The sequence below is a fragment of the Anguilla anguilla genome, chromosome 11 (assembly GCF_013347855.1).
Source record: "Anguilla anguilla isolate fAngAng1 chromosome 11, fAngAng1.pri, whole genome shotgun sequence".
In the NCBI taxonomy this organism is placed as follows: Eukaryota; Metazoa; Chordata; class Actinopteri; order Anguilliformes; family Anguillidae; genus Anguilla; species Anguilla anguilla.
In genome coordinates this window covers 1,603,658-1,615,820 of record NC_049211.1, presented here as the reverse complement: position 1 = coordinate 1,615,820, position 12,163 = coordinate 1,603,658, and the positions used below count along the sequence as shown (strand labels likewise).

At 47.0% G+C, this 12,163-nt stretch overlaps 1 protein-coding gene across 3 annotated transcripts in view; it reads left to right on the top strand.

Annotated features, from left to right (window-relative positions):
* LOC118207435 (RNA-binding protein Raly-like) overlaps nt 1-8,869 on the top strand; it is a 59,633-nt gene extending 50,764 nt beyond the window's left edge. Inside the window, exons 2-9 of one of the 3 annotated variants that reach the window (XM_035381008.1) lie at nt 1,471-1,790; nt 2,142-2,214; nt 3,053-3,088; nt 4,860-5,017; nt 5,354-5,458; nt 6,072-6,202; nt 6,301-6,344; nt 7,796-8,869. In XM_035381008.1, coding sequence (XP_035236899.1) covers nt 1,535-1,790; nt 2,142-2,214; nt 3,053-3,088; nt 4,860-5,017; nt 5,354-5,458; nt 6,072-6,202; nt 6,301-6,342 — 801 coding nt within the window. In that variant the 5' untranslated portion in view covers nt 1,471-1,534 and the 3' untranslated portion in view covers nt 6,343-6,344; nt 7,796-8,869. The remainder of the gene's footprint in view (nt 1-1,470; nt 1,791-2,141; nt 2,215-3,052; nt 3,089-4,859; nt 5,018-5,353; nt 5,459-6,071; nt 6,203-6,300; nt 6,345-7,795) is intronic. The other 2 variants (XM_035381007.1, XM_035381009.1) reach the window with 2 other exon arrangements.
* Nucleotides 8,870-12,163: the final 3,294 nt, after the last annotated feature.

Sequence of the window (12,163 nt, the reverse complement as noted above, 5' to 3'; positions counted from 1 at the left end):
TAGGGGGCAGCACTGAGTAATAACAGCATCCAGGAAGGAGAGTGGAGAACTGTCTGCTTTCTGAAGCTTTGGTGAACTGGTGAACTTTGGTGAAGACTGAGGCTCATTCCAATCACTTATTTTATCCATCCTTGTCTCCTCAATCCTTGCCTGACCTGGAAATTGATTGTGGTCCGCCATTTTTAAAGACATTCCAACCAGTTAAATGCTCCTCGGAGGAGCGAGGAGGCTCTCGAAGGATGCTTGAGCAAAGAAACATGACTGCATCCTTCTGCGGAAGAGTTTTTTTGTTTTTTTTGTGATGAACAAATGTTTGACCTGTGGATCCACTTCTCCACATCTCCTATGTCTGGGGCTTCAAAACTGACGCTTGGTTGAACGAGGACGTTCCATTTGCCCAATACACGTTTCCTCTATTCCTCCGTCCACACGTTTCCTTGCGTCCTCCGATGGGTGGAGTTAAGTAAGTGAGGAGAGGATGTGAGGAGGTAAAATAAGCGATTGGAAAGAGCCCTGAATGTACCGTCTCGGTTTCCAGTTCAGAATCTGCAGTGCAGGTGGGAACGTCAGTAACACACAGGATGCAGCCTGCCTGTTCTGCACACACACCCTTATACGTCGCTGCTCTTGCGATATGTGCCTGTGTTCGGCCCTGATGAGCTCGTAAGACGTCAGTCCGATGTTCTCTTTCTGCACCCCTGGTTGTCGGTTTGCTGGAGGCCACCGCAGCAGCAGCGAACAGCACGCGCACTTTCACCACGTCACACAGCGGCTGGCGTTCGCCCCGTTTTCGAGCTCAGAGCCAGAGGCGGTGTTCTAAAATAATAATTTTCATTTTACCGCGTAAGAGCGGCCAGTGAGCCAACCCCACGCCGCTTACACGACACCGCTGACGGATGCTCAAGCGGCGGGAGAATCTTGCGTCAAACGGCGAGGTCCGAGCGGCGCCAGCGCTAATTGGGTCGGACGACGGGAGCGCTGGCGGTCTGCGGTGCTCTGGTGCGCTCAGAGACCTCGGCGCATCTGGGATCGAATCAAGCCACACGCCTACAGCACCACCTAGTGGTGTGTGCGTGATGCGTATGCGGCTTGGAATGTTACTGTTACTAGAGATCTACTACTTCATAGCATCAATGGGTCCCTGTGAGATCCTGGAACTCAGATCAATAATACGAATAAAAATAATAACACCTCACAGCTAATGGGGTATAAAATTGACACCTCACAGCCAATGGGATATAAGATTGACACCACACAGCTAATAGGACAGCGTCTCTCCTCCCCCACCACAAAACCGATTGCTTTTATTCATTCCTTTACTGTAAAATTGGGGGGTTATCTTGTTCAGCAAAATGAGAGGCTGGCACTCACTGACTGAACAGTGATAACGAGGGATATATTTTGATGAATTTCAGTCTCAGTCTGAATAAATCCTTCTAAAATGTTTCACTCTGTGTCTTTTCCCTCCAGGTTGTGTTTAAAAAAAACCAAACCAGACCCAGCCAGATTTTTTTTTTTAAATCCACGGAACAAGATGTCCCTGAAAGTCCAGACCAGCAACGTGACTAACAAGAACGACCCCAAGTCCATCAACTCGCGCGTGTTCATCGGCAACCTGAACACGGCGGTGGTGAAGAAGCCGGACGTGGAGGCCATCTTCTCTCAGTACGGGCAGGTCCTGGGCTGCTCCATCCACAAGGGCTACGCCTTCGTCCAGTACGCCAGCGAGAGGCACGCACGGGGGGCCGTGCTCGCTGAGAACGGGCGCGTCCTGGCGGGGCAGACCCTGGGTAGGCCAACACAGCACCTTCCCACCTGCACACCTGTGTGACACACGCCACCTTCTCACCTGCACACCTGTGTGACACACACCACCTGCACACCTGTGTGACACACGCCACCTTCTCACCTGCACACCGTGCCGAATTAATCCAGTACCAACATCCCTCCCACCTCTCCCTCACTCCCTTTCTCACTCTCTGCTTCCCCTTCTCTCTCTTCTTTGCTCTCACACACTCTCTTTCTCTCTCTCTGTCACACTACCCCTTGCCCTCATCTTCCCTCTTCTCACTCTATCTCTCTCTCCCTCTGTCTCTCTTTCTGTCCCCCCCTCCCTCCCTACCTCCCCCCCCTCTCTGCAGACATCAACATGGCAGGAGAGCCCAAACCACAGAGACCAGTGGGGGTGAAGAGACCAGGGGCAGCTCTGTACAGGTGTGGTATAAAGCTGCTGTTCTTCACCTCCTCACAAAAACAGCAGATTTTACTCATACCTCTAAACGCAGGATATCTGAGTGTTACATATATTATATCATATTATTTACACAACTATGCATTTCAGACAAGGGTACATTCAGGGCACAGAAGGTTGAAAAAACAAACCGTTTCCTACCTGTACACCACAAACAAAAGATGTGATATGTAAATTATTTCAAATACAGTACTGTATATGTACTGTACATGCATATATTTTTTTTTTTTATGTTTCTCATAAGAGTATGCAGATACATTGAATGGATGAAGGAGAAAAGCAGAAGTGATTTACAAGGGAACCTCTCTGAAAGAAGTGGACTCAATGTCAATTTGATTCCCGTTGAAAAAGTGATTCCATTTTTGTTATTTGCATATAAAAGTGGAGGTCTTTGTTTACAAACACAACAGAGCAATACACTTTGGGATAGTCATCTCTTGGTTTAAATCACATTCCGATCTCCTAACAGACGATCTCATCCAGAGCGAGATACAGACGTGGAGAACACCAGTGTTGGTTGAGAGATTAATTTTGGTTAAGAGGTATTCTTAGTTTACCCTTTTCACCTTTAAGGAAGTTGAGCAGTTAAAATGGGCTGTTTGAGGGGGAAAGTTCTAGTTTTTTACCAAAAATTCAGCCTGTTTTGATGAAAATGAATTGGAATGGGGGAGCTGTGGGGGGGGGGGGGCATCCTGGTCAGACTCTGAGGTAACATTGAAAAAATGTGAGAAATGCTCCCAGATGTTATGCTTTTTTTGCTTTATTGCTGTTTTTCAGTCTTTGTCTCATGTTGTCTTTCAGTGGCTACGACTCCTTCAGGGATAATTTCTACGACAGGTGCGCAAAATGTGAACAACTGAACACCTGCACTGTCGCGATAGGAAGAGTTTCGGCTTCGGGAAGCCTCAGAGACAGTGGCGCTGTGACGTGCTCTCTCAGCACGTCTTAGATTTGGAGCGATGAATGTGTTACGTCTGGCGCTCGAGCGCAAACTCCTGGCTCGCGGCAGAGAAATGATTGACAGCTTGACTCACGGCAGGGCTCTTGAAGCCTCGGTTTCCCGCCATGAAGGCGCAGGTCAAAGACTGGTACAGTGGAACCAACATGACTAAACATAATGACAAAACAATGCCAGGATTTCATCTGACATCAGACATCCCCCTGGCTTGGCGGGTTTTTCTACGCCCTCGCGGAGAGAAAAGCCCTGCTTTTTTCAGGATAAGGCTGCCAAAATTGCAGGCAGAAGCCTAGCTGATCACACATTTCAATGCACAGGAATCTTACCTAACACTGCACATTTCATCTTAATGAGTGTTTCAAAGTTCATAAAGGCAAGATTATATTGTAACATAACATCTCGTTAAACATATCTATCTGTCGCGCACATATTAACAGCCTAATATATGTCCAAAATTTAATTATAAAATTGTCCGACAAACGGAAACTTTCATGGACATATTCGTCGCGATTTTTTTAATCCTAGCGCAAACTATATAGCCTATAACTACCATGGTTCATCTAGATTGTTTTAATGCTTATCACAAAAACAAGAAATTACAAAAAATAAATAAACTGCAGCCATTATTCTTACCTTCACACCACTGTGCGGACCTGCTTTGACTTCACGTATTCCAAACTCCCGCGAAAAACTTCCTTCAGTCGTTAGAGACCAGGCCACAGAGGTGTTCTGCACACGCGCTTCCGGCGGCGATTTAGCTGGCGTTAGCTACGTTTAATGGCGGATGCTACAGCAACAGCGCCATTTGCATTCTCATGATTTCACTTGCTTTTCCATGATTGATGGTTAATAAAGGGCAGATCATTGTACAGTAGTTCCCGGTTACTTTGGCCGTTTTTGTTACCAAACTGCAAGGCATGGGCTACGCTTTGTATAAACCAAGCAGTTACGTTCGTCGGTGGGGAACCAAGCTAAGTAAACAAACGTGAATGAACTTTCAGGAAGTGAGAAGCAGGAGGTGGAGCTTACTGATTGCTCTAATTGGCAGCCAATAAATGAGCAGGTTCACTAAGGCTACGTTAACACCGCCTGGTAAAAGTGACCCAATACCGATTTTTTTGCTCACTTGTGTAAACAGGAAAAAAGCACATGGAATCGGATATTTTCAAATCAGATTTGGGCCACATTGTTGAACGGATTAAATCCGACGGTGGACCTGCCTTGCTTGAGACTAGAGCAGGGGTGGCCAACTCCGGTCCTGGGGAGCCGCAGGGTCTGCGGGTTTTTGTTTTGACCTTAAATACAACAACCACTTACACAAAATAAACCAGGGGAGGTGAGTTAACTATGTAATCAACTGCTTTAATTGATCAATTAAGTGCCGAGTAAAAACAAAAGCCAGCAGACCCTGCGGCTCTCCAGGACCTGGGTTGGCCACCCCTAGACTAGACTGTCAGTGACGGCATCGCTGCCACCACATCCTCTGCATCTGAATTTTTTAAATAGCAGAAGCTCAAACCGAGTTACTCTGAAGGCTAATTAAGCTTGCAGGAAGCCATCCAGGAAAATTAATGTCTTCCTTTGCAATGAAAAAAATATGCATTGAGGGAGAATATTTAATCTAGCTACACCGTGTCCTCCCCTATCCAGACTTTTTGACTATCGCAGTCGGGCGTCGCAGATCCCGCGGCCGGTGCCTCTGAAGCGCCCTCGTGTGGCCATTCCGGTCATGCGCAGGGTGAAGTCGCTGCCCGTGAAACTGGTTTCTCGATCCCCCGTCACGGGAAGCCGCTCTGTCCGAAGCAAGCGTGAGTTTCCCAAAATATCCCGCCCCGTCTCATAACCCCTGCTTTCTGGGCAAGGCCTGCAAATCATATCAAAAGCTGAATCAATTTAGCCATTACAGGACTGATTTTCTATAAGCAGTGTGTAAAATGAGACTTATGTATTTATAATTTGTATGGCTGTACCACTTTGATTGCGTTGAGGCATTTGCCAGATGCTCTTATGTAGAGTGATTTGCTCAGCTCACAGTATTCACATACTCCATGTACACAGACAGATATTTTCTGGTGCAGTTCAGGTCATGTCCCGAGCTCAAGGCTCACAGCAGCAGCAGTGATGTCTCTGTCTTCTCTCTGCAGTGAAGACCAGCGAGCTGCAGGCTATCAGAGCTGAACTGGCTCAGATCAAGTCCAACATCGACGCCCTGCTGGGCCACCTGGAGCTCATCACAGAGAGCAGCGCAGGTGAGGGGAGAGGTCGCGCACCACAGGTGCGGCTTTCATTTCTGCGTTGGGCGAGACACACCGCGGGACCACCCAGTCTGGCCTTAATGTCAACTCTCACAGGCACGCTGGCTAGTCTAGCTATTAATTCATATGAAAATATTGGGGGTGACGTATCTCTCTCGGTGCATCCCATTACTTTTTACTCCTCCACCTCCTTTCCTCCACTCCCCCACTACCACTCGTCTCCTACCCAGAAGTATGTGGAGTAAAGGAGGGGAGGTGATGAGTTTGAAGTCGCGTCTCCAAAACACTTCTGTGCACTTCGCTCGTCTCCAGTATTGGGACACTGGAGGGAGGGAGGACACAGAGCTCGGCTTCCGGGCCACAAGGTGGCAGTGGAGGATACATTTTTTGAATATTGGGACGCACCCCACACCTATGCATATGCCACATACACACGGTCAGCTGACAGAAAGTCAGAGGTTAGGACTCACCTGCAGAGCCTCCAGTGAAGAGAGTTTTCAACTGAATATCTTCCTTTCTGTCTGTCTGCCTTTCTCTCCATCTGCCTGTCCGTCCGTCTGTGCACCTGTCTGTGCATCTGTCTGTCTGTCTGTCCATCGCCTCGCAGAGCTCCACCGGGCAGGTGAGGGTAATGGCGAGGTGTCTGCGGACGAATCGGCTGCGGACACAGAGTCACGTCATACAGACGAGGAAGAGGAGGGTGACGAAGACACACAGGACGAGTGTGAAGAGTTCACGGTGAGAAGGAGAGAGAGTGGACGAGAGAGAAGGGAAAAGGAGTGGAATTGAATAGAGAGGGGTAGAGAGATGATCGTCCCATTTTTGTCTTCTCTTAGGAATGCGATCGCTTAAAAGGAACAGACTCCATCCTTCAATAAAGGCAAGTTTTACACTGCAAGGCTGAGTTTCTACATTCCAATACACTGTCATGTACAAATTAGCCCCATTTTACAGAGGTAGAACCAGCATTTATTAACAGTAAAAGTGCTTTTACTGTTTAATGTTTACCTGTTGAGTTCCGCATTATTTGGTGTTCATTACATGTGAACTCACATCTAGGCTGTATACCTGCAATGTAACATTTTGTGTGAATCAATGTTGCATTGCCTGTAGGACTAGAGGATAGAGAGATGCATTTCGTATATTTTGTGTCTAGAAGGTGAACCAAGCTGCAGCTGGCTGTGTCTAATTGTCCTCACTGCCTCTCACATTTTCAAATTTTGCCAACTCAGAATGAGCACCAAAAGAAGAGGGGGGGGAAAAAGTTTCTAATTGTGCCTCAGCGGCTAGATAACTGATGTCTATGGTTCCAGAATGGCTAAATGAACCTGTGAAATGACATTGTTGGCTGTGGCAAACACGCCTGCCACAGGCCACCGAAGTGGTTTTCCTCGGGGCCCTCCAGCACAGAGACACAGGGAGATGATGTTCAAGCAGTCCAGATTTATTTACGAGGGTTTGGCAAGATCTTACAGCCAAAGTGAGCAGATGTAACACAGTCATGACCGAAGCTCCCTTGTGTGGGTGGGGATGGCAGATTTAACCTGTGCGCAGTGATTACCTCACTACGCACAGGTGCAGCCACTCCTGTTCCTGGGTCCAATTAGCCTGGCCAATTATCTAATTCTTAACCAATTATCCAATTGGCCAGGTCCAATTAGCTTGACCCAGGGCAGGTGTGGCTGCTTAAACCAGCCATCCCCACACCACATTGGCTTTGAGTAACGCAAACGCAGTGAACGTAGACCGGGAGCAGCTCAGGGAACTCTGGGAACACTGTTTCGCCGCTTTCACAGCATCCAATCCAATCGCTTATTTTCACTCCTCGCGTCTCTTCTTCGCGTTCCTCCCTTGCTCCAAGGCTCCACCCAACGGAGGACAGGAGGAGGAGGTGTAAGGATGAGGTATGAGGACGGAGGAATCGGGGCAACATGTATTAGGCTAATGGGACATCCTTGCTCGGTCAAGCAGCAGTTTGAAGCCACGTCATTTGCAGACATGGCAGATGGGGAAAGCTGGATCCACAGGTCGATCAATTGTATGTCACGCATTCCAAAAAAAACCCCCACTTCCACGAGGGATGCAGTCATGTTTCCTTGCTCAAGCATCCTTCGAGAGCCTCCTCGCTCCTCCGAGGAGCGTTTAATGTGTTGAGAATGTCCGTAAAGATGGCGGACCTCGATCGATTTCGCGGTCACATGAGGACCAAGGACACGAGGAAAGATAAAATAAGCGATTGGAATGAACCCAACCGTGGTAAGACCAGGCCCTGGCTGACTGCTTCCTGTTTCCTCTCTCCTTCCTGTCACTTACTTCCTGCTCATACCGCAGATGCATCTTGAAGCTGCCCCTGCACGTGTTTTTTTTTTTTTTTAACCCCACCATCAGGAGGCAGGGCAGAGCAGGGTGGGGTTTGTAAGTATGGAAACTCTTTCAGTTCTACAGGCATCGGGGCCAACAGGAAGGAAGCACTGAAGGTAGCGGTGTGACGTTAACTCACATTAATGAAGAAGACTGTTGAGGAGCCGCTGGGGGTTCAGGGCGAGCCTCAACACCACAGCTGCACGGATGGACATGCTAGCCTAGCGCCCAGCCTCCTCACGACCCCAGTCCCTCTCAATGATGCCAAGCTTGTTTATTTATTTGTTTTGTTCTTGGAATTTTTTTAAATCCACATTTTTTTAAACAAAATGAGAAGGGGGAGGGGTGGATGGGGGGATTGGTCACACACCAAAATATAAACTGTGCATAAAGTGATAAGGATGGCAGGCTGGATTCTATTGATAAGGTGGCTGAACTCCCAGCATCCTTTGTGTTTTCCTTCTCTTTTTTATATTTTTTATCTTTCTAAATGAAATTAGAGCACAGTTCTGCATTTGCGCATTCCTAAATATAATCACAGATGTACTTTCTAAAAAAAAAATGTGTGGCCTGATGAACGCCTGTAAGAGTCCACATAAACATGAGTCATTCAGTCTGTGTTCCTCTGTTTTCTAAAAATCTGTTGTGCTTTTACATCTCTATGGATGGAACTTTCTCTCTGATGTATTTCCAGATGAAAACTTGCTTTTAATGGCGTGTTTTCTGCTGGTTTATATATTTGATATTTCTTAGACATACTCATGACATAATCAATCATAATTGGATCCTTTGAGAGTTATGTTTTTTCACTCCATCTCCATTCACCTCAAGCAATTATTTCAGATTTAATCCAACATTAATATTATTAATGTTATTCTGACATTATACCTGCACAGAGATGAGCCTCATTCCATATGCATGTCTGAAAATTTAACAAAATGTCTGCCAGTGATTATCAGTGCAGAAGATAATGACCATCACAGAGCCCCCTGTGTTCACCACAGGGCTGATCAGAGCAGCAGCAGTCCCCACAGGGCGTACACACACACACACACACACACGCACACACACACACACACACACACACACACGCACACACACACACACACACACACACGCACACACACACACACACACACTTAAACACACACACACACGCACACACACACACACACACACACACACACGCTTAAACACACACACACACACACACACACACACACACACACTTAAACACACACACACACACGCACACACACACACACACACACACACACACGCTTAAACACACACACACACACACACACACTCACACACGCACACACACACACACACACACGCACACACACACACACACACACACACACTTAAACACACACACACACACACACACACACTCTTAAACACACACTCTTAAACACACACACACACACACACTCTTAAACACACACACACACACACACACTTAAACACACACACGCATGTGCACACAAACACACGCACGCGCACACGCACGCACACACACGTACACACACACGCACACACACACGCATGTGCACACACACACACACACACACACACTTAAACACACACACACACAAACACACACACACGCACGCGCACACGCACGCACACACACGTACACGCATGCGCACACACACGTAAACACACACACACACGCATGCACACACACACTTAAACACACACACACGCATGCGCACACACACGACGCACACACACTTAAACACACACGCATGCGCACACGCACGCACGCGCACGCACACCCACACACACGCAGACACACGCACGCACGCACACACATACTTACACACACACACGCACACGCACGCACAAACACACATACACACACACCGCACACTCACACGCACACTGCACACACACTGCACAAAGCCCTCCGCATAATGCAAGTATTTAAATCTTTGGTGTTTCTGCAGTCATGCTATTTTAAAGCTCTCACACAAGCCCATGTTTTTGAGCGATGAGAGAATTTTTAAATTTCAGTGCTGAAATTAGCCCTGTGTGGAAACGGCGATGTGCCCAGCACTAGCTGTCGGAGTGCTGTGTGTCTGTAGGAGTGCTGTGTGTCTGTAGCAGTGCTGTGTGTCTGTAGGAGTGCTGTGTGTCTGTCGGAGTGCTGTGTGTCTGTAGCAGTGCTGTGTGTCTGTAGCAGTGCTGTGTGTCTGTAGGAGTGCTGTGTGTCTGTAGGAGTACTGTGTGTCTGTCGGAGTGCTGTGTGTCTGTAGCAGTGCTGTGTGTCTGTAGGAGTGCTGTGTGTCTGTAGCAGTGCTGTGTGTCTGTAGGAGTGCTGCGTGTCTGTAGCAGTGCTGTGTGTCTGTAGGAGTGCTGCGTGTCTGTAGGAGTGCTGTGTGTCTGTAGCAGTGCTGTGTGTCTGTAGCAGTGCTGTGTGTCTGTAGCAGTGCTGTGTGTCTGTGATTTCTGGCAGGGCAAAACGAGGAGAAGGTTAATTTCTCTCATAATGTGCAGGGCGACGACACAACCAGAACTCTGTGGCAATCGCACCGAGAAACACTGGCAGTCAAGCAGTATTAAACAAATATGCAACACAACTCAAAAAGCAGCAGACACGATTTAAGTCAAGGAACGAGGCTGGGAACAAAGAACTTGCAACGTGTAGATCTCAAACAGCTCAGCTTTCATACTGCTATTGCCTGCTTTAAAAAAAATAAAAAATTCATTCCAAACCAATGGCCTATTTGAAAGGATCAGTGGAATTTCGAGAGAATGCAGCGCATATGCACCAACACCTTTTGAAACAGACTTTTACAGGTTTTTTGGTTATGCTTTGTATGAATGGACCTTCATAAGCATGACACAGGACCTTCACAAGCAGCACATAGGCATTCATAAATACTTATGTCAAATACAGACAGACAGGCACACGGTGTGATTGAGAACATCCATGGCTGCACACATTTAGACATAAGCATTTATGACTGGTGGTCATATAGTGCTTACAAAGGAGTTGTATTGCTTTTTATGAAGATTCATTCAAAAAATGCTATTCCTTTTGATTTTTTTTTTTTTCAACTTTTTTTTTTGGTAATGATAACATGCAAAAATAAAAAAAAATGGACTCATTTCTGATCCAGTTTCCTGTCTTGGCTGAAGGACATCGGGAACAAACCGCTTCAAACTACAGGACCTACATTTTATACATTTCAACTCATTTCCTTTCTAAACGCACAGCTTTACATTGCGTGAATTTGAATTTACACTTAAGTCAGCTGTCACTTTTATACATGAAAGTACAGTATTATTCAACTATATTTTATGTCAATTATTTTAATTTTTCTCTGGGGCACCCCATAGCGGGCAAAGGGCCTGCAGGTTCAGTTCTCAGGTGAGGGCACAATCGCTGTACTCTGAAGTGTGTGCAACACTGTAAAGCTTCCCCAGTGTACCCTAAAGAGCATGCAACACTGTAAAACTACCCCAGTGTACCCTAAAGAGCATGCAACACTGTAAAACTTCCCCAGTGTACCCTAAAGTGCGTGCAACACTGTAAAACTTCCCCAGTGTACCCTAAAGTGCGTGCAACACTGTAAAACTTCCCCAGTGTACCCTAAAGTGCGTGCAACACTGTACAACTTCCCCAGTGTACCCTAAAGAGCATGCAACACTGTAAACATTCCCCAGTGTACCCTAAAGAGCATGCAACACTGTAAACATTCCCCAGTGTCCATGCTTCTAGTGCATGACCTATGAAGCTATTCACGGCACACGCACGCACGGACGCACACACCCACACGCACGCACGCACAGTAGAAATATTCATATTTATGAAGCAGTAACTCATTACGACAAACATTTCAGAAAACCCTTAATACCTGGCTTTTCTTTTGAAGTCACTGCGGAGCCTCTCCGAACCTCGCGCTGTAATTCGGTGGATAATGAAAGGATTACAGCCTGGGATGGATCTGGCCGGACTTCAAAAGGAGACGAGCGAGCCGGTTAATAATTCAGAGAGCTCCGCTGGCGGGACTTCTGCCTTCAAAAGCACTACTTTCCTCTTGTCTGATGCAGTACAGCCATTTACCAGCCCATAAAGCCATTATCCTGCACCTGAACCAGCGTTCAATACACTGCCCTGTGGAAACAGGCTGGCCCCATTACAACGTAACTGCAGGAACCGTCCCCTAGCATTTAGGCACAGAATCAAACAGGAAAGATACTACGATTCATCAAAGCGGGTTTGTTACACAGTGGTCTTTTCATAAGAGGACGTCGCTCGAAGCTTGACTGGGACAGACGAGAGGCAGAGAACAGCGTTGCAAATAATCTCAATAGGGTTCCACG